We start from the raw sequence: 27867 nt of genomic DNA, 5'->3' as shown, positions 1-27867 counted from the left end.
TCTCTCTCACTGTCCACTCTGCCTGTCAAAAAAAAAAAAGAAAAGAACCAGGTGGGATCACTCTGAAGCGAGGATGCAGCCCGGCTACTCAAGTGAGTTGAATCTAAACTAAACCATCTTGAGCCGCTCTCCCGAGTCCTGTGATATCTGAGCTAACCCACGGAATTTGCCTGCCTAGCCACCGCCGAGCCGCCGCCGAGCCACCGGCCGCAGCAGAGCCGAAGTTCATACCCAACTCTTGGCCCCTGAGCTGGCTCTGGAGTCCCGGTTGGGAGGCTGCAGCAGGCGGAGTAGAAGCTCTGGCCCTCCACCCTGCCCCCCCACCCTGCCCCGCCCCAGAGGAAAGCTCTGGACTGTTCCGTGACACAGGTGTTTAATGAGGATCGGAAGCAGCGCCGGCCCTAGCAGACGGCGTCGGGGCGGAGGCCGCCCGCCCAGTCCCTGCGGTCCTCCCCGGCCCGCAGCGGGATGGACTGGCGCATCTGCACGCACAGCACCTGGTCGATGTAGATGGTGTTCTCCTTCACCTGGATCTCCTCCTGCAGGGCGAGCTGCCTGCGATTCAGCCCCTTCAGCTCCGCCTGAGCTCGGGCTAAGGTCTCCTTCAGTCTGGGAGAGGCAGGAGAACACAGGCCATCACTCTGCCCTCTCTAACTCCTCTGCAGGTACTATATAGCAGAGGGTACTGGGATTCAGTGTGCGCTCCCCCGCCCTCCTTCCTCCCCAAGTCGGCTTTCAGACTGGAGCCATGGGCTGGATTCATGACACCGAGACCCCCATGGAGTGGCGCCATTTCACACTGCAGAGTCTGAAGGTTTTTGAGAGTGAGAGTGAGCCCCCATCCACCGGATTTCCGCCCCAAATGTTCACAGTAGCTGGGGTGGTGGGGAGGGTCAGGCCGAAGCTGGGAGCCACTACTCACTCAATTCAGGTGGCGGGAACCCAGCTGCCTGAGCCATGACTACTGCCTCCCATGGTCCGCATTAACAGGAAGCTGGGCCCGGGAGCAGAGCTGGGATTCGAATCCAGAGACTGGGATAGGCAATGCGCATGCCCCAGGCGGCATCTTAACTGCCAGGCCAAATGCGCACCCCAAAACTGCAGAGTGCACCCAAGCATTCGGAGTTGGGTTTATTTTTTCTAAGAAAAATGTCTACTCCAGGGTCAACCCTCGTGGTGATGACAAGCCTGACTGGGCTGGCAGGCAGTCGTGTGAGATGGAAACCCTCAAACTCTCCTAGCGGGCTTCACCCGCAAGGCCCCCGCGCCGGGCCCCTCCCCCTCCCCCCGCCGGCCTACCTTGCCACATTGCTGGTGATGTCATGAACCTCTCTGATCAGCCTGTACTGTGCGACGTCGCGACACAGCTCCACGTTGGGCCGGCGCGTCCTGGTCTCCAGGCGCGTGTGAGCCACTTTGGCGGGGCCTTCTTGGTCCAGGATGGCTTTTTCAAGAACTGTAACGTTTTTCTCCTGGGACGCGATCTCTTCCATGACCTTACGAAAAGGATCGGGGTAGGTGAGGCCAGGTGCACCCCTCAACACTCAACAGCAGACGGCAGCTCTATGGGGACATGTAGGTGGGGAAGCGGGGGATCTCGGATTTCCACCTAAGCAGGAGCCCGGGAGTTGATCGCTCTTCCCTCGAGCAATGGGCAAGGCCGCCTGGGTGCCCAGCCTCAGAACCTCCCGGAAGGAATGCACAGGACCGGCCATGCTGCCGCCTCTCCTCCCCGGATGGGAGGCCCTCGGAAGGGCCTGGTCAGCATAGAGCTCTCACTGCTGCTCAGTACCCTCGTTCACCTTGCTACAAAGCCCCTCTGCTGCAGGGACAGACGCCGTCTGTTTCCTTACAGCTCCACCCACCCGGTTCTGGCTTCTGGAAACTGTGAGCGTCCAGAAGGAGCTTGGCTTTGTTTGTTTGTGTGTGTTACTATTTGAGAAGCAAAGAGAAAAACCTCCACCAGCTGGTTCACTCTCCAAATACCCACCACAGCTGGGGCTGGGCCAGGCCTAAAGCCAGGAGCCAGGAATTCCATCTGGGTCTCCCAGTGGGTGGCAGGGGCCCAGGCACTTGGGCCATCACCTGCTGCCCCCCAGGGTGTGCATCTGGGGCAAAGCGGGGAACTGAAGTCGGGCACCCGACAGATGGGCTGGCTGCTTCACCAGATCTTCACCAATGGTGTTTTTGAGGGTTCGAGGGTGACTTTGTGTGCAGAAAAGACCACTTAGGAGTTCCCTGTATATTTGAGATGAATAGTTATTTAAAATCTTTAACTCTGTTTCAAAGAGGTTTCCAAATACACAGCAGTGGACGGACACAGGACCCCCGTGCACCCACCAGCTTCAGCAGTGAGCTAGACACGGCCAGGCTTGTTCCAACCACACCCCTCTCGCGACCCCTGCCCATCAGCTGAGGTGTCTGAGGACAAGTCTGCTACCATTTCAGTCTCGGAAACCTGACAGTGGATCTCGAAGATATAAGGGTTCTTTCTTGTTAACACAGCCACAACATCTTTATTACACCAAAAACAACAGGGGCAGGGAGAGGGAAGGAGATGACTTCTTTTTTTTTAATTTTTTTATTTTTGACAGGCAGAGTGGACAGTGAGAGAGAGACAGAGAGAAAGGTCTTCCTTTTGCCATTGGTTCACCCTCCAATAGCCGCTGCGGCCGGCGCACCGCGCTGATCCAAAGACAGGAGCCAGGTGCTTCTCCTGGTCTCCCATGCAAGTGCTGGGCCCAAGCACTTGGGCCATCCTCCACTGCACTCCCGGGCCACAGCAGAGAGCTGGCCTGGAAGAGGGGCAACCGGGACAGAATCCGGCGCCCCAACCGGGACTAGAACCCGGTGTGCCGGCACCGCAAGGCGGAAGATTAACCTATTGAGCCGCAGCACCAGCCGGAGATGACTTCTTTTTTTTTTTTTATTTATTTTTTTTTTTTTTTATTTTTTTTGACAGGCAGAGTGGACAGTGAGAGAGAGAGACAGAGAGAAAGGTCTTCCTTTGCCGTTGGTTCACCCTCCAATGGCCGCCGCGGCCGGCGCGCTGCGGCCGGCGCACCGCGCTGATCCGATGGCAGGAGCCAGGAGCCAGGTGCTTATCCTGGTCTCCCATGGGGTGCAGGGCCCCAGCACCTGGGCCATCCTCCACTGCACTCCCTGGCCACAGCAGAGGGCTGGCCTGGAAGAGGGGCAACCGGGACAGAATCCGGCGCCCCGACCGGGACTAGAACCCGGTGTGCCGGCGCCGCTAGGCGGAGGATTAGCCTAGTGAGCCGCGGCGCCGGCCCGGAGATGACTTCTTAATATCTGATATCTAGGGTTCAAATTTCCCTGATTTTTTTTTTTGTAATTACTAAATTGCCCAAACTAGAGCCCAAATGAGGTCCATGCATTGTACTTGGTTTTCTTAAGCTTTTTCTTAACATTTTTTAAGCTTCTCTTAGGTTCAGTTAATAGACAGTAATTAAAGTTAGTAAATATTAACACTTTATTTTTTAATATTTATTTGAAAGGCAGAGCTAAGAGATGAGATAGGAGTGATCTTTCATCTGCTGGCTCACTCCCCAGGTGGCAGCAATGACTGGGGCTGGACCAGGCCAAAGCCAGAAGCCAAGAGCTTCATCCAGGTGCAGGGGCCCAAGGACTTAGGTCACCTTCTCCTTCTTTCCCAGGCCAATAGTAGGGAGCCGAATCAGAAGTGGAGCAGCCAGGACTCAAACTGGCACCCATATGGGATGCCGGCACTGCCTGCAGAGGCTTTACCCACTATGCCACAGCGCTGGCTCCTAACAATCACTTTAAACTGATTTTGAATGATAGTTGTTCCCACTTAAAACTTAGAGATCCTTTGAACACCTATTTACAGTAGCATTTATAAACTTGGTGTATTGTTTTGAATTGACAAGCAATGCCTTCTACAGTTTTTTGTTTTTGTTTTTGTTTTAAAGAGTGGACAGTGAAAGAGAGAGAAAGTCTTCCTTTTCCGTCGGTTTACCCCCAATGGCCGCTCCGGCAGCATGCTGTGGCCAGCGCACCGCGCCGATCCGAAGCCAGGAGCCAGGTGCTTCTCCTGGTCTCCCATGCAGGTGCAGGGCCCAAGCACTTGGGTCATCCTCCACTGCACTGTTCACAATCCAATGATGCTGGAGTTGTGCCGAAAAAAATACAGCTTAACCTGACACTACCAGACAAGCCCTCACGAGATTCTTCACCCACAGGACGGCAATGAGCAGAAAAACTAGAGAAGGTAAAACACGGTGTCATGTTGCTGCAGAATTTCTTCACAAAAATGAAAACGAGGCCATAATCAAAGCAAGATTCCAAGGGGTTCACTTGTCGGCCAAGAAAGGAAAGTGGCTGCTGAGGGTAGAAACTTATTTAAGGCCGGGCGTCTGCCTTGAGGAATGGCCGCTCCAAGAAGTACAGAGTGGGAGTAACAGCAGGGACTGGTTTTGAAGACCAGGGACGTGACCTGGAATCATCTGTCTTTGCCCTGGGTGAGACCTCTGGAAGTGGAGATGTGCCGTATAGCACTGGGCCTGCAGCTAATGACACTGCGTTATAACCTGGAAGCTCTATGACAGGGGGAGACGGTGTTCGTATCCCAGCAAGGAACTCCGCCAGGTCTCCTACACGGATGCAGGGGCCCAGGTGCTTGGGCCACCATCTTGCCGCCTTCCCAGGCACGTAAGCAGGGAGCTGGTCAGACGTGGAGCCGCCGGGACCCAGCACTCCGGTCCTGCTCGGTTGTTGCGTATACAAGGACTCGACGCTGAGTTTGAAGTGACTGGAGAATTAGCCTCTGAGTAGGCTCAGGGAGTCGCTGTTCTCAAGCAGTTGAGAAAATACTGAATGGCCATAACCTGAAGAGGAATCTGCTAAGAAGTGTCACAGCCGATGGTGACAAAGGATGTGCGGAACAGAAGGGTTTGCTGAGCAAGCTCACAGAGCTTGTGGAAATGAGGTCACCTAAAGTATGGTCAAGGGCTGTAGTATTCTCCAGAAGGCATTTTGTGGAAAACGCTGAATGTGCAATTCAACAATATCGTCAACATTCAGCCTCACTGGTCCTCCGACCTGGCAGTCCTCAGTTGTGTGAATTTTTGTCGGAAACAGAAGCGGAGTATCCTGACTTGCCCTACCACTCAGCCGTTCTTAGCTTAGCAGCGGTGAAACTCTTGTGGTTTATTTTAGCTCAGGGCCAAGCACAGAGCTTTCCTAAATAAGAAAACCCACCCTCGATCACTGTGCTCAAAGGCTGAATGGCTGTGAGGAGTAGCTGCAGACTTAATGGATCCAAACAAAACTTTGAAGGCAAACACAGCACTTCTATGCAAAGCTGACACTGGCAAAATCATTTCAGAAACTATCGTAACTTTAATTAGGAGCTCTGTCTCGCTGTGTCACGGACTTCCTACGCTATCCAAAGTTAAAACAAGAAGCAAGACCTCCACTCCCTCACAAATGTGTGACAGCTTGCTTCCAGCCGTGCATTTTTGCACTGCAAAGGAAGTTCCCATATTTTAAAATCCACTCGACTTCACCTAGCCTTCGACTAGATGTGGCTGATCTGAAAGGCAGTGCTACATTACAAGGCAATTATAAGCAAAAGAGTCTAACAGGATTCTATAGCTGCCTTCCAAGCAATGAACGCATTCAGATAAAATCATATGCCCAAGGGCTGCTGTCATTATTTGGCAGTAGCTATCTGAATGAAGGCACTTTGGACAAGGAGATGTGTCACATCTCATCACAGTCAACATGAACAGATGAACATTTGTAATGGATTTTACAGGAAACACTAACTTGGAAGTTCAGCAAAGCAAGTCTTGCCCTCCCCAGAAAGATTTCCCCTTTTCCCACTATACATTCAGGGCCAACCTGTGGCAAAGTAGGTTAATCCTCTGCCTATAGCACTGGCATCCCATATGGGCGCTGGTTGTAGTCCTGGCTGCTCCTCTTCCAATCCAGCTCTCTGCTGTGGCCTGGGAAAGCAGTAGAAGATGGCCCAAGTGCTTGGGCCCCTGCACCCGCATGGGAGACCCGGAAGAAGCTCCTGGCTTCGGATCAGCTCAGCTCTGGTTGTTGCGGCCATTTGGGGAATGGAAGACCTCTCTCTGTCTCTCCCTCTCATTGTCTGTAACTCTACCTCTCAAATAAATAAATCCTTAAAATAAGAATTGTATATTCATTTAGTACTATATTTTTAATTTGGTCAATGAGGAATTTGCAGGAATTCGTTTCTATAGGTGCTTATGTAGTAAGGGGTAATCTCAACTCTGCCTCTTGGCCCACAAAATCTGAAACAGCCACTGTCCGACCCTTTGTGGGGGACGTCTGCTGACCTCTCAGTTGGATTATCCTAAACATGGCCATACTTCATTCTAAGCCTTCCTGGGGTTTAAAAACAACATGGGAATCACCCGAGCATCTAACTTGGCGGTTGTCTTTGCTTCAGGAGCAGGGAGGCGCCTGCCGCACGACAGCCAGGTGGAGACTTTTCTCCTAGTGCCCGCGCTGGCGGCCTCCAAGCACAAGTGGACAGCCTCGCCGTGCAAGTGCCCGCTCCCCCTCCTTCTTCTGTTCCCACGCTAACACCCTGCGGCCAGGCGCCTGGCTCTCTCCACCAGATCTTGAAACGCTTTGCTCTAGAAGGGGTCCACACGGCTTCCCCGCAGGCCCCTGAGGCCTCACAGCTTAGGAAGCCCTGAACCGCTTTCCTGCGCATTCCTGTCTCAGAAGTTGGCACCCCGCCGTGCTTCTGAATGCTACGACGATTTCAGACCAAGTTCTGGCTGTCTCTCGATGCTCCATCTGATGTGCAGCCACCGTCTCCGAGTCCATCCCCCAGTAGGGATCTCCTATCCTCTGGCCTCTCTTCTCCGAAGCCACACCAGCCTGGCGCTGCGGGTCCCGGGGGCCTGCTGGGCTTGTGCTGTGTGCCTAGGCCAAGTGCTGTTAGTGTCAAAAAAGACCCGGGGCCGCCCTGCAGGGTGTGGAAAACTGGGCTTGGTGGGCTGCGATCGTGAGACAGTAACAACTGGCCAGCCTGAGGGTATTTGCCATGGGACATCGCAAATGCTACAGACCGGGGCCAAGCTATCAGCACTCCGCGGGGTGCACCAGGGAAAGCTGGCCGGGGTCCCAGGGCAGCAGCTGGGTTTGGAGAAACGGACCGCATCGACTCTCGGAGGCTGAGTCGTGAGGGAGGTCTGGGACAAGGTGGCCCATCTCGATGTGTCACACGGGAGGCCCGGAGAAGTCGGACGCCCACCCAAGGTCAGACAGCCAGGCACCAAGCTGTGGCCAGACCCCGTGCCTCCCGGCCCTGTCCTCTACAGCAGGGACAAGAGCGACAACGGTCGGTGAGTGTGTGGCAGCGTCCCGCTACAGCCCCCCAAGGCCTGCTGTGAGGGAGGAGGGGTGTGACTGGCCCTGGTGCGTAAGTTCACAGGGTGGTCTGGCTGTTGTCCTGCAGCTCACCTTGTCCAGGTGCAGAGCCAGCTTGTCCCGGGCATCCTTGGTCTCTTTCAGCCCGTTCCTGAAGGCCGTGTCCACCACGTGGCACTGCCTGCACAGGTCGTCGGCCGTCTGGGACAGGATGCGGTCCACCAGGGCCTTCAGCGCCATCGAGTTGTTCCTCTGCTTGTCGGCCTTCTCCACGTTGGTGTTGGAGAAGTCTAACCAGTCTTCCAGGCTCACCGAGCTGAAACGGATACACACTCACGCACTTGCGCACGGCACAGTGGGCTGGGCGAGGGTGCGTGGGGGTGGGGGCAAGCTCCTGGAAACCCGCTGAGGCAGGTGGAACTGGGGCTGAGCCTCCAACCTCGGGACTGTGAGAGCGGATGCGAGGCAGCAGTGATGGCTCCAGTGGCTGGATTCTTGCCTCCCACGCGGGAGACCTGGGTTCTATTCCTGGCTCCTGCCTTCAGCCTGGTGTGGGGCCACTGCTGGCATGCGGGGAGTGAACCTTACGTGGAATCCCTCTCTGCTTCCTAATTCTTTAGATAACAAGCACGCCAGGCACACGTCTTGCAGGTCCGGGAAGCAGCTACCTTCGGGCAGCAGGATCCCTGTGCTGCTGGACCCGGCCCGGTTCTACCAGGATCACTCCCTCTGAGCTGGCCCCGCGCCTGCCTCCTGGTGGCCACGTTGCTCTGCGGTCCCCTCCCCTTGACTGTGAGATGAACGCGGAGACGTGGATGTCACAAAGAGCAGGACGAGATGCGGCCTCTGAGATGAGGGTGTAGGAAGCCTGCCTTCCGCCTTGGGCTTGCTCTCTTCCCTCCCTCATCTTCAGTCAGATCGCTGGCTGTGGGGGTGCCTGCTGCCACGTCGGGAGGCTGCCCCGTCCGCGAAGCAGCTCCCATGGCCGGGGACCGAGGTGGCCACTAACTGAGCCTTCAGATGGACTGCAGCCTCGGGAGACGCTGGGCCACAGATGCCCCGCTGAGCAGGGCCCGGGCCCTGACCCGCAGAGACTGAGACAGTCACTTCTCCTAGCTGGCATGAGCTAGGGGCTGCCTGAAAGATGCAAGCCAGGGGCCCAGGTTGTGGCACAGCGGAGTGAGCCGCCACCTGCAACACCAGCACCCCATACCCCAGAGCCGGCTTGAGCTGCGGCTCTGCTTCTAATCCAGCTCCCTGCTAACGCGCCTGGGGAAGCGGCCCATGACAGCTCAAGTCCATGGGTCCCTGCACCCACAAGGGAGACCCGGAAGGAGCACCAGGATCCTGGCTTTGGCCTGGCCCAGCCCTGGCTATAGTTGGCATTTGGGGAGTGAACCAGCAGATGCAAGATCTCTTTTCCTGCCTTTCAAATAAAATCCTTAAAAAAAAACATTGTGAGTTAAACGTTACAGGAAAGGTACACAGTGTAACTTCTGTCAACTAAACAAGTGCGTGCCTGGGCCTAAGGATGAACACAGCGCCACACACTGGCCACACTGAGCATCTCAACGATGCAGACGGGGACCTACCAGCTCGCCTTTCACCTCTCTAGATTCTCCCACCTGCTAGAAGCAGGAACAGATGAGGAACAACTGAAATGGCTAAGGGGTTCCCATCAGACTTCCTGGAAGCAGGGCCTAACTGGAGGACCCGGGGACCCCCCCCCGGGCTGCGTGGGAGAGGAGGCAGGCTGAGGGCATGCAGCGCTGGGTCCCCCTCAGGCCCCCGCTCCCACAGGCCAGGTCCAGGGGGGATGCCCTGGAGCCAGGAGGGGAGGGCGTCGCGAGGCCGCGCCCGCGGCCAGGCGTCACTCACTTGGGTTCGATCCGCACGGCGTCCTCGGCGTAGCGGATGCTGGGCGAGTTGTTGTTGAGCGAGAAGCAGATGTCGTCGATGGTCAGCGCCACGAACTTGTCCTTCAAATCCTTCTCCAGGTTGTACTTGGCAGAGCGGTTCAGCCTGAGGGAGACCGGGAAGTTCTGGGCCGCCCCGCGGGGGGCACCTGCGCATTCTTGGGGCAGGGGGCTCTTCCTCTGCCACCTGCCGCTTCTCCAGCCCCCAGCACCCACACAGGCCCAGGGATGCCTGACGAGGAGCTGACTGCGCAGAGGGCCTCCACGTGGACACTTGCGGAGGCCGCCCCTGCAGCGTGCCCGCGTGTGTGCGGGATCATCCCCGCAGCCAGCCCTCGGGGCCGGGGCGAGACCCCGCCCTACCCTCATCCGCCACCAGAGGGCGACTTCCACGCGGGCGCGCACGTGGCCCCGACTCCCAGGGCGTCCAGTCCCAGCCTTGCCGGTGGCGCCGCACCTGATCTGCTCCGTGACCTCCTCCAGGGTGCGGGTGAGCAGCGCCAGGACGCCCCGGATGACCTCGGCCTCCTTCACCAGCTCCTGCTCCACCTCGTCGTGCACCAGGTCGATCCCGACGCGCTTCTCCCTGGCAGGAGGGGCAGCAGCGGCTGAGCGTGGGCAGAGCCACCCAGGACGCAGGCCGTGCAGGTGCCGTGTGGACACGTCCAGAACAGCCGGAGCCGGTCGGGGACTGGGCACTGGGCAGGAGATGCCAAATGGGGCTCTCCCCGCTTCTGTGCCTCCTCGCCCCGTTGTCTTCTGATTTAGAATTTCTTCCTTTATCCGGAGAGGTTTTATAACCCAGAAAGCGGTCTCATCGTGATAAGTAGCAATAATACCAACATTAATATGACCTCCCCCCACCCCCACCCCCCAGCACTTCCTGAACTTCCCAGATAAATATCCTCACTTAACCCTTTGGAGCTGAGCCTCCCGGGGATCGCTCCGTGCCACAGCGCCGGCATTGCGCGCACTAGGTGGCTGTCTGTTCTCTGCCTTGCGTGCCCGCGCTTGGACGGAAGGCTCCCCGACTCACTAACTGTGTGCGTGTCGCAAGCACCGTGCGTGTCACCTGTGCCTTGCTTTGCTCTTCTATGAAATGGGTAGAAGTCAGCAGCACTTCACGGAGCATGGCAAGGAAGCAGCGAGGTGTATAAACGCGGAAGGAGCAGCTCTGCTCGGCACGTCTCCCCCTCCCCGGCGCGACGCCCTGGGCTGCGTCCCTCTGCGGGGCAGGCGGCTGCCTGGCTAAGCTCAGGGAGGGACAGGTCTCCAGGAAGACAGAGGCATTCGGGAGGCTGAGGACACCGGCGACACACCCACTCTGTCTGGGGATAGGATGGATTCGGGAGGTGCGGAAGCTTGTCTGGATGGCGGGGAGGTTTGGGTGGTCCCAGCTCTCAGGGAACCGGTGGGGCCCTTGTGGGCTGACTACAGAAGAAGGTTGTTCCGGAAAGGGCGCGCGACAGGTGGCAGGTGGCGTGCCGGCTGTACGGAGGGGAGCGCAGCGACACTGCGGACACGCATGCGCATCGCGCGCTCTGCAATCCGCCCTGCACTGCGTGCCTCCCGGCCTCACCGCACGCTTTCAACTTCCACGAGTTCACGGAAAGTGGGAATAAAAGGTGTTTATCTGAGGGGCTGGCGGTCTGGCCCAGCGAATCAAGCCGCTGCCTGAGACGCTAGCATCCCACGAGAGCGGCAGTTCGAGTCCCAGCTGCTCGACTTCCAATCTTTCTGCTAATGCGCCTGGGAAAAGCAGTGGAAGATAACCCAAGGCCGCTGCCACCCAGATGGGACACTGGACGGAGTTCCAGGCTCCTGGCTTCCGCATGGCCCAGTCCTGGCCTTGTAGCCATTTAGGGAGGGACCTAGCAGATGGAAGATCTGTGTGTGTTTCTCTCTCTCTCTCTCTCTCTGTCATTTTACCTGAATCTTTTTTTTTTTTTAAGATTTATTTAGTTTGAAAGAGTAAGAGGGAAAGACAGCACAGGTCTTCCATCCGCTAGGTCATTCCCCAGATAGCCACAGCGGCCAGCACTGGGCCAGGCCAATACCAGGAGCTTCATCCAGGTCTCCCACGCAGGTGCAGGAGCCCAAACACTTGGGCCATCTTCCACTGCTTTCCCAGGCCATTAGCAGGGAGCTGGATCAGAAGTGGAGCAGCCGGGACTCGAATCCACACCCATATGGGATGCCGACACTGCAGGTGGTGGCTTTGCCCACTACACCCGATGCCAGCCCTGTCACTCTGCCTTTCAAATACATAAAATGAATCTTTTTTAAAAAAGATATTTTGGTGCAAAAAATATTTAAAATCTATGTAACAGTTTTTTCACAGTCTGCGCTGTCCATGAACTTTCTGAAGCACCCTCATGTTGTCCCGCAGTAGCTACAGGTCCATGATTACATGCTTCCTGTATCTCAACTTCTTCCTTGGCAACAAAGCTCCTGATTCTTTCTCTTTCTTTTAAAGGAGAGGGAGAGAGGGAGACCAACCGACCGACCGACCGACCTTCCATCTACTGGTTCACTCCCCAAATGGCCACAATGGCTGAGGCTGAGCCAGGGAGAAGGCAGGAGCCAGGTCTCCCATGTGGGTGGCAGGGGTCCTAGTACTTTGGCCACTTTCTGCCTTCCCAGGCACATTAGCAGGGAGCTGGTTGGAAGTGGAGCAGCCAGGACTTGAACCCGAGCTCCCATATGGGAAAGTCTGAACCCCTGCTTCTTTGACCTGAGTGTTTGGCTGCCCAAAATAAAAACCATTGCTCAGCTGGTGTCCATCGATTAAGTTCTGGTCAAAGGGATGTGCATAGAAATGGGAAACATCGAATGCTACTTGTTCCTGCTTGCTGGAATGTAGACATAGTGGCTGGAGCCCCAGCTGCCATCTGCAGTCCCGAGGTGACCTCAGGAGTGAAAGCTGCCTGCAGCCCTAAGATTGTCGTGCATGGTGCCAGGTGGAATGGAGCGTCTAGACTCCCTGAATGTGTGAGGGAAAAGAAACTGCTTAAGGTAACACTGCCGTGTAGGTTTCTGATACCCACAGCCAGAACTCTGGTCCCCACTGAAGTTTAAGCGAGCCGAGAGCCCGTTCCATCGCTGCCGCACTGCCCAGCGCCTGGGGCAGGCTGGGGTAACTCCGGGCTTTAAAGGACCAGCGGGGGTGGGTGCTGCAGCCCAGCAGGTTTAGTCAGTGCCTGGGACACCCGCACCCACGTCGGAGCGCTCGGTTCCAGTCCTGGCTAGTCCGGGATGCCAGTCCAGCTCCCTGCTAACGCACCTGGGAGGCAGCAGAGGCGGGCCCTGCTGCTCACGTGGGAGACGTGGATGGAGCTCCTGGCAGGCCCAGCTGCGGCTGCTATGCACATCTGGGAAGGCAGCCAGTGGATGGTAAATCCGTCACCCTGCCTTTCAGATGACTAAGGGACTAGCTTTCTTAAAGCGCACCTGCTCTCTGGCCTCCTCCGAAGCGGCAGGCAGCCTCGGGCTCCCAGCACCGCCCTCGCCCCAGGCACCGGCCTCCTACCTGTAGGCCAGGCATCGCTCGGTGATGCGCAGGGGCTCCCGGAAGTCCTGCAGGGCCTTCTCCAGCCTGCCCTTGTACGTGAGCAGATCCTCCGTCTCGTCCGCCAGCTGCTCGAGCTTGCTGTCCAGCTCCCTCTTCCAGAACCGCACTTCCTCCAGCCGCTGCTCTGCAACACAGGGACGACTCGCAGCCGCACTCGCCGGCTCCGGCCGCTGGGGGGCGGGAGTGAGCCCGGCATCTCTCGGACAGCAGTTCCCGGCCGGCCCAGAGGACGGAAGGTTCTTAAAGTCAGCATCAAACCAGGCATTCTGCACTCGCCTCAGTCCGCTGTTTTCAATTAACTTTGAATTTTCTCAAAGACAGGAAAAACCAGCCAGGATTCCGGTGCTTTGCCGCATCCCCCCACTCCCGATGCTCTCGCTGCTACTCCCTGTCCCCCGTCTGCTCATGCTGCTGTTTCCTCCTCAGCAGTTTAAGTAGCACCTGTTGACTTCCTCCAATTTGCTCCTTTTTTTTTTTTTTTTTTTGGTAAAGATTTATTTATTTATTTGAAAGTCAAAGCTACACAGAAGGAGAGCCAGAGAGAGAGAAAGACAGCGGGGTCTTCCATCCACTGGTTCACTCCCCAATTGGCCGCAACGGCTGGAGCTGTGCTGATCCGAAGCCAGGAGCCAGGAGCTTCCTCCGGGTCTCCCACATGGGTGCAGGGGCCCAAGGACTTGGGCCCTCTTCCACTGCTCTCCCAGGCCACAGCAGAGAGCTGGATCGGAAGTGAAGCAGCCGGGACACGAACCAGCGCCCATGTGGGATGCCGGCACTGCAGGCGGTGGCTTTACCTGCTACACCACAGCGCCGGCCCCGCTCTGCTTTGCTCTTATCCAACTCACAAGACATTCTCTGGCCCTTCAATCTCCTCATACATTTTTATGACCATCTCATTTAAATAATGGCATTGCTTTGTGGTTTTGTAAACATGTCAGTGTTTCTTTTCACTTCCTTTTAGTGACTGAACGCAAATGTATTCTCAGTAAACGCAGCCGAGCATGGGAGGAAGGTGGTACATGCAATACATTCCTACAAAGACATGGAGAGTGTCTGAGAAGACAGATATGCCTTACCCTGCTGTGAACATTATACCGCACACAAGGAGGCTTCAAAAAGTGCACCGAAGGCCGGCGCCGCGGCTCACTAAGCTAATCCTCTACCTAGCGGCGCCGGCACACTGGGTTCTAGTCCCGGTCGGGGCACCGGATTCTGTCCCGGTTGCCCCTCTTCCAGTCCAGCTCTCTGCTGTGGCCCGGGAGTGCAGTGGAGGATGGCCCAAGTGCTTGGGCCCTGCACCCCATGGGAGACCAGGAGAAGCACCTGGCTCCTGCCATCGGATCAGCGCGGTGCGCCGGCTGCAGCGTGCCGGCCGCAGCGGCCATTGAAGGGTGAACCAATGGCAAAGGAAGACCTTTCTCTCTGTCTCCCTCTCTCTCTCTCTCACCGTCCACTCTGCCTGTAAAAAAAAAAAAAAAGTGCACCGAGAAATGGAATTTAAAGATACACATTTTCGGGGCCAGCACTGTGGTGCAGCAGGTTAAGCTGCTGACGGCAATGCCAGTGTCCCATACGGGAACACCAGTTTGAGTCCCAGCTGCTCCACTTCCCATCTGGTTTCCTGCTAATGTGCCTGGGAAAAAAGCAGCAGAAAAATGGCCCAAGTGCTTGTGCCCCTGCCATCCATGTGCGAGACCAGGATTCAGTTCCAGGCTCCTGGTTTTGGCCTGGCCCAGCCCCGGCTGTTGCAGTCATTTGGGGAGTGAACCAGCAGAGGGAAGATCTCTGTCTCCCCATCCCTGTCACTCTGCCTTTTAAATAAATTAATTAAATAATTTTTTAAAAGAATAAAAATAGGGGCCAGCATTGTGGCATAGTAGGTAAAGCTGCAGCCTGCAGTACCGGCATCCCATGTGGATGCCAGTTTGAGTCCCGGCTGTTCCACTTCCCATCCAGCTCTCTGCCAACGTCCCTGGGAAAAACAGCAGAAAATGGCCCAAGTGCTTGGGCCACTGTTGCCCATGTGGGAGACCCAGAAGAAGCTCCTGGCTTTGGTCTGGCCCAGCCCTAGCAGTTACGGCCATCTGGGGAGTGAACTTGCAGAATGAGGTGCTGTTTTTCTCCCAGGCTGATCCTCTAATTTTATTGTCTCTTTCTTGTTTTAAGATTTTTATTTATTTATTTGAAAAGTAGAGTTATAGACAGAGAGAGGGAGAGACAGAGAGAGAGGTCTTCCAGCCACTGGTTCACTCCCCAAATAGCCACAACAGCCAGAGCTAGACCAATCCAAAGCCAGGAGCCAGGAGCTTCTTCCAAGTCTCCCACGCGGGTGCAGGGGCCCAAGGACTTGGGCCATCTTCCACTGCTTTCCCAGGCCATAGCAGAGAGCTGGATCAGAAGAGGAGCAGCCAGGACTTGAACTGGTGCCCATATGGGATGCTGGCACTGCAGGCGGAGGCTTAACCTACTGTGCCACAGCACCGGCCCCATTTTATTGTTTTTTCTTCCCTCTTATCTCTTTCCTTTCCTTTATTCCTACTGTCTAGACATTTTTCAACTCTTCCTTTGGACATTTTTTTTTCTGCTCTCCTATTTTTAATTTCCCAGAATTCTTGTTCTCTGAATGGTTTCATCTGAAAGACTCCTCTGTCTGTTCCGTGGAGGTGACGTCTTCTCTGAACTCCCTAATGAGCTGAGCTTGCCTCAAGTACTTGGTGATCCCTGTCTGATTTCAGAGTGCGATGTTAATATGCTAATATGCCACGGGCACCTTAGTCTGCAGGGGCGGCACGTGGCAGCCAGGGTGCTTTGTTGTGCAGAATGAGCAGCACAGCCCCTCATTCCACTGGGGAATCCCTACACGGGTCTTTCCTTTCCGAGCCGTTATTCTCTCCATAGAAATGCCTCCCGGTCTCCTGCTTGAGGTCCTGGGAGCCAGCTGGAAGAATCAGGTCCGTGGGCAGCCTTTCATTCTGGAAAAAGCAGTCAGGGAAGAGCTGGAGTGGAGCAGAGCTTCTTCAGGAAGACTTCAGCTGGGGTGGGCGTTTGCTGCCATATCCCACACTGGAGTGGCTGAGTTCAGGCTCCAATCCCAGCCTCCTGCTGAGACAGCAGCGATGGCTCCAGTGATTGGTCCCTACCACCCATGCGGGAGACCTGGACTGGGTTCTGGGCTCATGGCTTCAGTCCCGCCCAACCCTAGCTACTGATGGCATTCAGGGAGTGAACCAGCAGATGGGAGATCTCTGTCTCTGTATAGTTTCAAATAAAATAATGGGGGGGGGGGAGACTTTGACCTAATTTATTTCCAGTTGTATCCTGAACCTCCAGCCTCGGAAGTAACTGGATATAGCCAGTTTTACGCATTTCAAGGTTCCTGCAGCATGAGTCAGCCAGCTGGCCATTGTCCTCCTCCCAGCCTGACCTTCTGCAGTTCCTAGTGTGTGTTGACACCTGACCTGCTTTCTGGCTTCTAAAGTCGTTTTCATCGTTCGTCTGTGTTGCTTCTTCCCCACCTCACTCCCTTGTCCTTGACGCATGGCATTTGCTATTGTGTTGGAATTTTAGAACGGAAAGAAGACAGATGCGTGTTTTCAATCCACTGTATAAACTGAAGTCTACCCACTCTCACTGTGCAATTGACTTTGACCCCGACCTTGCCTCCTTGACCTTTATTCAAAGGTCGCCAGGAACCTCCCAGACACCTGGACATTTAGACAGGACTTCCTCATCCGTGAACGCTTCATTTTTCGTATTTCATGACCTTGGCCTCGTCTCTTTGTTTTTCTGCCTGAACTTCTGTTCTCCAGTTCTTCTCTTGCCCAGCTTTATCCCGTGTCACCTTTTCTTCTTTCTCAATGCATTCCTTGGGTGCTCCAATCTACACATACGGTTTCCACTACTATTTGTATGTGATGGCTCCAAGAGTTCTGAATCTACCCGTTCAATTCTAACTGTGTACCATCAGCCTCATCTCCCTCTCATCTCCCTCAGGTTTCTCTGCATCATGTGCTCTGTACACCGAGTTGGACCTCTGTTCGTTCCCCATAATAGCACATGCGCCCTACCTTTGTTATTCTAAGTCATCTCCTTCGGGTGTGAAAATTCATTCATAAATCCAACATGCTTTTCATTGAGCACCTCTTCTCTCCCTCGTCCCTTCCACGACATCTGCCCAGTCTGACAACTTGGAATAATTAGTTACTTGTCCTTTTACTTGTGTTTTATCTCACTCACATACTAGAATGTCTCTTTTCTTCAAGTTCACACTCCTACGCATCTGGCATAGTGATGGATATATTTAATGGATACAAAAATCAATGAGTGATCCTAATCCCATTAACCAGGATAAGAGGAAGCAGAAGCAAGTTTTGAGGTTAAAGTGATGAGCTCATCTTGAGGTGTATTTATTTTGAGGTGCCTAAAAGAATTTAGGTAAAATACATGGCAGGTAGTTCTCCATTTCCATAAAAAGTTAGGATAACTAAGAGATCAATATTTATATTTGCAAGACAAATAGCACAAAGACGATAGTGGTAACATTTCCAATGAAGTCATCAAGAGAAGAGAGAAGAAAAAACCAAGCGAGCCAAAAACAAAACACTAAGGAATACCAACAAGGGGTGAATGGGAGAAGGAAGCCTCACAATGAAAAAGAGGGAGAAAGGCTGGAAATGAAAGAACTGAACCAGGAGAGACTCACGTCGTAGAATTCCCAAAGCCCTGTAGAGTGGTCAAGGTGGACGGACACCGAGCGACCATGGTCGTTGGATGGGACCAGCTGAAAGGATGTGCCCCCACTTCAATCTGACAGTGCTTTATCAGTGCTGTTAGAGGGACAGGCGACGCCACATCCCAGACAGGGGTGCACCTCACTCGTCTCTACTCAAGCACCAACACGACATGTCTGCGTCACCAGCCGCAGCACGGGAACTCGCTACTTCTTCCAGCTTTTTACTGAACTGCCATAAACCTACAGGGAATAAGCACTCATAAATTACGCTGTTTTCACGGTGAACACTCCTGGGAGACCAATACCTCACCCAAGACACAAAGCCATCCCAGCATCTAGGAGGCCAGGTTCCCTGCAGTTCCTACCTCACCACACACCAAGGCTCACTTCCAACCAGAGAGACCAGCTGTTCCTTTTGTCTTTGTCTTCGGTTTGTCTGTTTTACTTCATGTAAGTGGACTGATACGCTAGGTGTTTGTCATTTACTGGACCACACATCTTACTAAGCCTGTTAGGGTTCGTCTGCAGTGTCGCAGGCAGCTGTAGATGGTTCTCTTTGCTGACTACAACACCGCTGTGCATCCATTCTCCTGAGTTTGGGCTGTTAGAAACAGCACTTCTCTGAACACTGCAGCATACGTGAGAATTCTTGCTGGATAGAAGCCTGAAAGCGGAAGAGCTGAGTGAAAGGCTGCACTCACGTTCAGCGTTGATAGAAACCCAGATTTCCGGCCGGCGCCGCAGCTCAATAGGCTAATCCTCCCCCTTGCGGCGCCGGCACACCGGGTTCTAGTCCCGGTCAGGGCGCCGGATTCTGTCCTGGTTGCCCCTCTTCCAGGCCAGCTCTCTGCTGTGGCCAGGGAGTGCAGTGGAGGATGGCCCAAGTCCTTGGGCCCTGCATCCCATGGGAGACCAGGAGAAGCACCTGGCTCCTGCCATTAGATCAGTGCGGTGCGCCAGCTGCGGCAGCCATTGGAGCGTGAGCCAATGGCAAAAGGAAGACCTTTCTCTCTCTTTCTCTCTCTCACTGTCCATTCTGCCTGTCAAAAAAAGAAAAGAAAAGAAAAGAAACGAAACCCAGATTTCCAGCACACATACACCAGTGTGCACTGCCAGCAGTCAGGAAGGGGCGTTCCAGATGCTGGGCATCCTCCCCAACCCTTGGTGTGTTTCTCTTTTGCCTTCTTCCTGTTCTCCCCATCTTCTTGTTCATTTCAGTCACTGCTGGGTGTGCAACGGCATCGCAGCCATGATGTAACTGGTGTGCCCCTCTGATGGCCACGGTCGGGCCACTTCCTCGTCTGCTCCTTGCTTGTCTGGGTTCTTGCTCTCTCGCGCTCTCTCTCTCTCTCTCTCTCTCTCTCTCTCTGAGTTTTCTGTAGTTTCCCTTTTTCCCTAGACGTTCTTCACGTACCCTGGATACAGATCCTTTGTCAGACATGCGTACCGTGAACACCTTCTCCCACGCCACAGAGTGGAAAAACCACCTCTAAGGAAGTGCTTTAAAACAAAAGGTCTTCGTTTTTATATAATCCAGTTATGTTTTATGATTGGTTCTTTTGTGTTCTTGAAAATAAGAAATCGTTGCCATCTACAAATCATTTTTTTTTTTTTTTGACAGGCAGAGTGGACAGTGAGAGAGAGAGACAGAGAGAAAGGTCTTTTTTTCGTTGGTTCACCCCTCAATGGCCACTACAGCCGGTACACATCGCACTGATCCGAAGTCAGGAGCCAGGCACTTCCTCCTGGTCTCCCATGGGGTGCAGGGCCCAAGCACTTGGGCCATCCTCCGCTGCACTCCCTGGCCACAGCAGAGGGCTGGCCTGGAAGAGGGGCAACCGGGACAGAATCTGGTGCCCTGACCGAGACTAGAACCCAGTGTGCCGGCACCACAGGCGGAGGATTAGCCTATTGAGCCGCGGCGCCAGACACTTTCTACAAATCATAAAAGTGATTCTAAAAGCATTATTGTTCTACATTGTCCACACAGATTGAATTAGCACTTTTTATATTTGATATGAGGTAGGGGACAGGATGTCATTTCTTTCCAAATGAATATCCCATTTGCCAATGAGCCAGGAAGACTATTATTTTCCCATTACACAGTCGCATTGCTTCTGTCATAAGTCAGATTAATATACATGCATGGCTTTGTTTCTGGACCCTAGAAATACGTTCTGCTGGTCCATTTGTCTCTGTGCCCATGCTTCATTACTGTAATTATCATAGCTTCATAGCAGGTCTGATAATAGGATACACAGTGACGATCTTCCAACTCTGTCCCTCTTCAAAACAGCCAGCCTATTCTTGACCCTTTGCATTTCACATGAACTTTAGGAGCTGTTTGCCAATTTCACCAGAAAACGTGCTCGGATTTTCATTGGCTTTGCTTTTTTTTTTTTTTTTTTTTTTTGACAGGCAGAGTGGACAGTGAGAGAGAGAGACAGAGAGAAAGGTCTTCCTTCCATTGGTTCACCCCCCAAATGGCCGCTTCGGCTGACGCACTGCACCGATCCGAAGCCAGGAGCCTGGTGCCTCCTCCTGGTCTCCCATGGGGTGCAGGGCCCAAGCACTTGGGCCATCCTCCACTGCTTTCCCGGGCCACAGCAGAGAGCTGGACTGGAAGAGGAGCAACCGGGACAGAATCCGGCGCCCTGACCGGGACTAGAACCCGGGGTACCGGTGCCGCAGGTGGAGGATTAGCCTAATGAGCCGCGGCGCCAGCTGGCTTTGCATTCAATCTATAGATTAATTTTGAGGGAGAATTGTTAATACACCAACGCTTTGCTTCTTTAAATGATATATCCCTGCACTTACATAAAACTTCTTCAACTTCCTGCAATAATGGTTTGTTGTTCTAGGTGTAGAACCCTTGCACACCTTAAGCTCAGAACCTGGAGAATCCATACATTTTGCCTTAAGACACGAAGAACGATACATTGGCGCAGCTGAACGTGACACTGACGCCACACTGCCACCGCCTCCTCCAAGCACGCCGTCTTACCGAGTTTCTTGTTCACGTCACTCTGCGACTTTCTCGTGGTCTTCTCGATGTCATCCACAAGCCTCTGGCTTTCTGCCACCAGGCGCTCGGACCGGGACCGCTGGACCTCGGCTCTGTGGTACTGGCTCTTGTTAGCAACCTGCCATTCCGAGGGCAGGAACCTGGGTGGAGACTGCAGTAGTTTGGCCATTTGGGGTTTCCAACGACCTGATGAAAGACATACGTGTGTTCAGATTAAATGGCAGAAACTTGTCCCTCCTCCAGGAGGGAGTGGGAAAGCGCACTCCCTCCTCTGATTCACTTCCCAAATGTGCCCAAAGTCTGGGACTGGGACAGGCCAATGCTAGGAGCCAGGAATCGGTCCCTGTCTCCCACGCAGGTGGCAGGGACGTATCACCTGCTGCCTCTCAGGGCACACATCAGCAGGAAGCCAGAGTCAGGAGCCAAAACTGGGTACCAACCCCACACAGTCCAAGCTAAGACAAAGGCATCTCGACCACTGGGTACAAACGTCTGCTCCAGTTTGTCCAATTCTTAGGGGCCAGTGCTATGGTGTAGCAGGTAAAGCCACTGCCTATGATGCCCTTTACTGGCACTGGTTCGAGTCCTGGCTGCTCCACTTCCAATCCAGCTCCCTGCTAATGCACCTGGGAAAGCAGCGGAGGATGGCCCAAGTGCTTGAGCCCCTGCACCCACATGGGAGACCTGGAAGGAGGTCTGGGCCCGGGACTTCATCCTGGCCCAGCCCTGCCTGACTGTTGTCGGCATTTGGGAGTGAACAAGTGCATGGAAGGGCGCTCTCACTGTCTCTCTCTCTCCCTCTCCCTCCCCTCCCTACCCCCATAGCTGTGCCTTTCAAATAAAATCTTTTTAAAAGTCAATTATTTCTAAAGTGGGACACACACAGAATGAACACACCTGTGTAGCCAGCAGGCTGATCAAGAAACAGCAGCTCCAGTCCCTTCCAGTGGCTGGTCCCCACCCAGTCCCACGGGGGAGCCACTACCCTGACTTTGAACACTGCCAACTGGATCTGCTGTTTTGCCCTTGACAGAAATGAAGTCGCACTGTGTGTGTCCTTTGACCACGACTTCTCTCCCTCCGGGCGATGTTTGGGAGAGGCATCGCGTTGCCCTAAGCTGTAGTTTGTTCCTTCTGGTTGCTGTGCCGTGTGCCATCCTATGAGCAAACCAAGATGCACCTGTGCTGTCTACTGCTGATGGACATTTAGGGTATTTCAGTGAGTTCACTGCGTATTCTCTTTGGGTGAACTCCTGCATGCGTTTTTGTGACTTGTTGGGATTGTACCCACAGCGCAGTGCCAAACAAAACCCAAACGTGTTTTCCCAAAACAAATGAACTACCGGTGCAAACTGACTGCTGGGTTTTAAGCTAACTCGGCAGACAAAAGAATCTGAAACTTCCCAGGACAAAGAACAGGAAGGAGAGCTCATGAGACCCGGAGCAACAGAATAGCTGAAAGGCTGCCTGGGGTCAGCTCTGACCTGGCTGAGCGCCTCGCACCCCCTGGGGTCAGCTCTGACCTGGCCGAGCGCCTCGCACCCCCTGGGGTCAGCTCCGTCTTCCTAGTCCCACCCGCTCCTATGGCCTCTCTCAAGTTTGTCTAAGCAAAGGCCCCAAAGTTAACCCAGAATCCTCGGATAACCGGGGGTAGCCCCTGGAGGCATGGGGGCGGGCACAAGCTTTAGAGGGCGGAGGTCCACCGCTGGGGGTCTGTGGGCCGGGCTGGGCTGGGGTTTGCTTACCTCAGCGCCCCAGTGACTATTCCCCAAGCTCCGGGATGGGAGCCTCCTGACACGCGCTGGAGCTCCCGCCGCTCCCGGAACTGGGATGTAAACAACGCGGTCTCCACGGCAACCAAAGCTCAGTCTCCAGGGCCGAGGGGGCGGGCTCTGCTGCAGGAATTTGCGCATGCGCGCATCCGATGCCTTGTCCTGGAGGCGGTGACCTGGCCGTGGAGCTGTAGGTGCTGGTGCTTGGCCATCTCCAACGGGCACCCGGTGGCAGGTAACGGGAGCCAAGACCCATTTCAGGAGTCAGGATACTGTGTATAGTGGGGGTGGGTTGGGCAATGCTCCAGGTCGTCGCAGCGCCGCTGCACGTGGAGGATGTGCTAGCGTCCTGGGTAAAGAGGAGCCGTGCCCGAGCCGACCCGAGCTGGGAGTCCAAGCCCCGCTGACCCTCGGTTTCCCCACCGCTGAAGTGAGCGCGTTGGAGCGCGCCTGTGTCTGCCTCTGCTTAAGCAGCCATCAGGGCCCCCAGCAGCCTACTGACCAAATCCAGTCTACTCACTTCCCGGAGGCCTCGCCACTGAACGCCGCAGCTGGATGAAATCGCCGCCTCTTAGTACTCTGTTTTAAAGACTTACTTATTTGAAAGGCAGAGTTAGAGAAGTCTTCCATCTGCTGGTTCGCTCCCCAAATGCTGCAACGGCCGGAGCTGTGCTGATCCGAAGCCAGGAGCCAGGAGCCTCTTCCCGGTTTCCCACGTGGGTGCAGGGGCCCAAGGACCTGGGCCATCCTCCACTGCTTTCCCAGACCACAGCAGAGAGCTGGATCGGAACTGCTTCGCCTAGCCCAGCCCCAGTCATTCCAGTCATTTGGAGGGCAAACCAGCAGATGGAAGATACCTCGCTCTCCTGCTCTCTCGTTCTCTATCTGTATTTCTGACTTTCAAATAAACCTTTTATTTTTAAAATGTTTTAATTAATTTCAAAGGCAGAATTACAGAGTGGGGATAGAGAAGTTTATTTTGGTGCAAACTTTTTTTTTTTAGGATTTATTATTTTATCTCAAAGTCAGAGTTACACAGAGAGAGAAGAGGCAGAGAGAGAGAGTGAAGTCTTCCATCCTATGGTTCAGTCTCCAGATGGCTGCAACAGCTGGAGCTGTGCCAATCAGGAGCCAGGAGCCAGGAGCTTCTTCTGGGTCTCCCATGTGGGTTCAGGGGCCCAAGGACTTGGGCCATCTTCTGCTTTCCCAGGCCATAGCAGAGAGTTAGATCAGAAGTGGCGCAGCCAGGACTCGAACGGCAGCCATATGGGATGCCGGCGCTTCAGGCCAGGGCGTTAACCTGCTGTGCCACAGCACCAGCCCCCTTGGTGCAAACTTTTCAATCAATGGGTATCTCACGTGAATATGCTCCTCTTCCAATCCAGCTCTCTGCTATGGCCTGGCAGTGTAAGATGGCCCAAGTGCTTGGGCCACTGCACCCACATGGGAGACCCAGAAGAAGCTCCTGGCTTTGAGTAGGCACAGCTCTGGCCATTGCAGCTATCTGGGGAGTGAACCAGTGGATGGAAGACCTTGCTCTCTCTCTGCCCCTCTCTCTCTCTGCCTCTGCCTCTGTCTCTCTGTAAAAATTATTTATTTGAAAGGCAGATTACAGAGAGATAAGGAGAAACAGAAAGGTTTTCTTTCCATCCTCTGGTTCACTCCCCAAATGGCTGCATTCACTGAGGGTTGGTCAGTCTGAACCCAGGAGCCAGGAGCTTCATCCAGGCCTCCCATATGGATGCAGGGGTCCAAGGACCTGGGCCATCCTCCACTGCTTTCCCAGGCACATTAGCAGGAAGCTGGATCAGAAGAGGAGCAGCTGGGACTCGAACCAGCATCTTTATGGGATGCCAGCACTGGCTTAACACACTGTGCCACAGTGCTGGCTCCAAGAAAAAAAAATTACAGCATAAAAGAAAATTCATTTTGCAGACAGAATTTCTCCAGAGTCGGGCCGCTGAGAACCCCCAGGAGCTGTGGTTCCTGTGCAGAGCTTGTTGGACTGTCCAGACACAGCACATTGACAGCTGTGCCATTCAGCCTCGCAACTGGCTTGACGTTTGCCTTTCCTTTGTTCCATGTTGATATCTGATTTCTCAGGTAGCCTCAAAATACAACGGAACATCGTATTTAACTGCCTGTCAACTCAGACAGTGACGCGCCCTCATCCCCGACCCCTGGGCACAGGGCCGGGAGGAAGCGCAGCACAGTCAATGAGTTCCTGCCCCTGTGTGCAGCTGTGTTCTTAAGCTGCGCCCAAAGGCCTTGTTCACCTGTCTGTTTAACCAAAGTCTCAGCTGTTGAAATGCTGCTTAGGACGCCCACAGCCTGCACCAGAGGGCCTGGGTTCAAGTCCCTGCTCCACTTCCAGCCCAGCCTCCTGCTGATGCACACCCTGGAAAGCAGCAGGTGACAGCCCAAACTCTCAGGTTCCTGTTGCCACGTGGGAGGAGACCCTGGCTTCCTGGCTCCTGTTTCCTGGCTCCTGTCTCCCCCCATCCTGGCTGTTGGGGGCATTTGAGGAATGAGGTGCATGGGAGATATTCACTCATATTCATTCATTCATCCATTCTCTCTCTCTCTCTCTCTCTGCCTCCCCCCACCCACCCACCTCTTGCTGCCTTTGGAGCACTTACACACAAACTTAGCCAGCCTGTACTTACTTGCCTGCTGGGGTCGAGCCTGTCCCTTCCCACAAGGAAGGCCAGGTCCCCTGGGTGGCCCTCCGTGGGCTCCCCTGCACACCTGTTGGCCCAACCCACAGGCTCTGGAGCAGGCGCCCTGCTTCCCAGCTGTCCTGTGGCTCCCAGAGCACCGCACTCCTGACTGCTGTGACAGCTCGGCTCGGAGGGTGAGGGTGGTCCTGGTCCCGGTCCCCAGGGCTGCTGCGGGAACCCCTCTGAAACTCCCTCCGTCTTCAGCAGGGCTTCGGCGTGCCTGCTCTGAGACACTCGGGGAACACGGATCCGGTCAACCAGCCCTGCGAGACTTGCCTGCTCCTGGATGGTTTCTAGACAGCCAGACCAGAGGCTGAACGTGTTAAAATGTTTATCAAACACTCCAGAAACCAGGCCAAAAAAATCATAAGGAAGCAAGAAAGAAACTGTGGAATGGTTTCAAAATGATGACAGCCCCGCAGTTAAGTTAAGCCCAGATGCTGCTTGGGACACCCACATCCCACATTGGAGTGCCTGGGTGCAAGTCCCAGCTCTGCTCCAGTTCCGGCTTTCTGTGGATGCACATTTGGGGAGGTCCCTGCAACCCATTTTGGAGACCTGGACAGCATCCCAGCCTCTCCTTCCCTCCCTCCCTCCTCCCTTCCTCCCTCCCTCTCTCTCTCCCTTCCTCCCTCCCTCCCTCCCTCCTCCCTTCCTCCCTCTCTCTCTCTCACTTACCTATATATCTATACACAGATACACTTCTATCTATATATAGCTAAACCTTTCTGCATCTCAAAACAAAATTTAAAATGATGCCTGCACACACAAGGTCATTCATTGCAGCCTTCTCAATAGTAGCAAGACGAGGAGCGATCCAGGTGCCCGTTGGTGGGATAAGTACGTGGCAGTGCATCCTTACAGCTGTAAACTGAAGTTCTGAAAGAGCAGAGAAAGCCGTTCTGTACTCAGGTTAAATGATGTGCAGAGGAGCATGCTGAGTGAAAAGCAACCCACAAAGCCAGGTGCGGAAAGGTGGTGTCTGCGATGTCAAGAACAAGTAGGAAGCAAACCTATGCGTATTCACTTGTCGGGGCGTGTATCTCTCCGGACAGACAGGCAAGACCTGGTGACAATGGCTGCCTGAGGCAAAGGGGCTGGCTGGGGGCTGCCGCAGAGGGGAGACCCTCGGCTGAACCTTATCATGTAGTGCCTTGGGAAAATGTAAAATTTGTCTCTGGAGCAGCAAGGTAGAGAATCTTGTAGCAAGACTTGGGGCTGGAGTTCAAGTACAGTGGTCAGCTACTGACCAGTCAGGACCAGTGGGGTAAAAAGCAGAGTTCCTGTGAACAGAGCCAACCTCAGAGTCTGCTCTGCTGACGCCGCGGCCTGGCCTGCGGCCTTGTGATCAGCTGAGGCTCTGCTCATTGGTGGTTCCTGTAGCGAGGCACAGCCCCAGAAGTGGCCCAGGCACAGTCATGAACAGAAACTGTGTGGTTTTTCTCAATATCGAATGCATTTCAGGAAATTTTTTACATTATTTACACATTCATTTAAGTTTTTTTTTAAATTTTATTTATTTGATGCCAAGTTTTTGTTACAGATTAATTTTTGCATAAAACCGTTTTGAACCAAAAAAAAAGTATTTATTTGAAAGAGTAACAGAGTTAAAGGGGAGAGGAGGGAGAGTAAGAGGTCTTCCACCGCCCAGAGGCCCATGACAGCTGGGGCCGGGCCAGGCTGAAGCAGGAGCCAAGGACTCCACCCAGGCCTCCCACGGATGGCAGGAGCCATCATCTGCCTCCAGGGTGTCTTAGCAGGAATCTGGGCCAGAAGTAGAAGCGGGACTCGAACTCAGGCTCTCTAGTGCATGATGTGGGCGTCCCAAGCAGTGGCTTAACTCGCTGGACCACAACTCCCGCCCCAGCTGACCCGTTCTTGAGCTCTGCCCTACCTAGCACTGTGCCAGGTGCCCGGATGGGTAGGATGGGGCCAGCCTCTGATATCAGACTGGAGTCCAAGTCCAGTTCAGGCTCAGCCCAGCAGTGCAGTGTGCGACCTTAGACAGAATCCTTGTCTTTCTAAATGTCTCTCATCTGTAGAGCGGACACAGAACCTCTACTAAACAGCTGACCAGAGCCAATGAAATAGAGTGCTAGGATGCCCAGTGACTATTTTATGTCCTTCCTTTCTCTGTAAAGCATCTTTTTCTGTTTTTATTTATTTTCGCTTTATGGAAAGGCAGAGCAACAGAGATCGTCCACCCTTGGTTCTTTCCCCAAAGGCCCACAGCAGCCAGGGCTGGCATAGACTAAAGCCAGGAGCTCTAAATTCATGTAGGCGTCCCACAGGGGTGGCAGGGAGCAGCTACTTGAGCCGCCCCCTGCTACCTCCCAGAGTGCACTTCGGCAGGATGCTGGATCAGCAGAGGATCTGGGACTCAAAGCAGGCCATTCTCCCTACAGGAGATGTGGGCATCCCATTGGACATGCTGACCATCGCCCCAAAGGCCCGCCCCTAGTACCTTGGCATCTTCAGGAGCGTTCATGTTCAAGGCAACGTCTAACAGCAGTGAGCGCTGCCAACAGCTCATATCCTAGGACAGTAACTCCTAGCTGGCAAGTCATCTGAACGCCAACTGAAATAAAACCTTTTAAAAAGGTTCTGCTTGGACCCCCTGGATCAGAATTTCCCCAGAGGGGGCCCCGGACCTGTGAGCACAGGGTGTACTTACCGCCTGGTTAAATCAGTAATACGTGCTGATGACTGGAACCGTAAATCACCTTCAAAGTGTGT

General features: G+C 54.3%; 1 protein-coding gene across 1 annotated transcript; it reads right to left on the bottom strand.

The window, feature by feature from the left end:
* Window positions 1-356: 356 nt before the first annotated feature.
* Window positions 357-22530, bottom strand: TEKT1 (tektin 1). The gene is made up of 8 exons (XM_002718851.5): window positions 22385-22530; window positions 20619-20825; window positions 12841-13006; window positions 9769-9897; window positions 9274-9417; window positions 7489-7711; window positions 1300-1496; window positions 357-609 (listed from the first exon to the last, which is right to left on the bottom strand). The coding sequence occupies exons 2-8, from the start codon at window positions 20806-20808 to the stop codon at window positions 402-404; spliced, it is 1257 nt and encodes a 418-aa protein (XP_002718897.3). The 5' UTR covers window positions 20809-20825; window positions 22385-22530; the 3' UTR covers window positions 357-401.
* Between the last annotated feature and the right edge of the window lie 5337 nt (window positions 22531-27867).

This window comes from Oryctolagus cuniculus, chromosome 17, assembly GCF_051225735.1.
Source record: "Oryctolagus cuniculus isolate XC-2025 breed Fujian yellow rabbit chromosome 17, ASM5122573v1, whole genome shotgun sequence".
In the NCBI taxonomy this organism is placed as follows: Eukaryota; Metazoa; Chordata; class Mammalia; order Lagomorpha; family Leporidae; genus Oryctolagus; species Oryctolagus cuniculus.
This window is presented reverse-complemented; position numbering and strand designations above follow the sequence as displayed.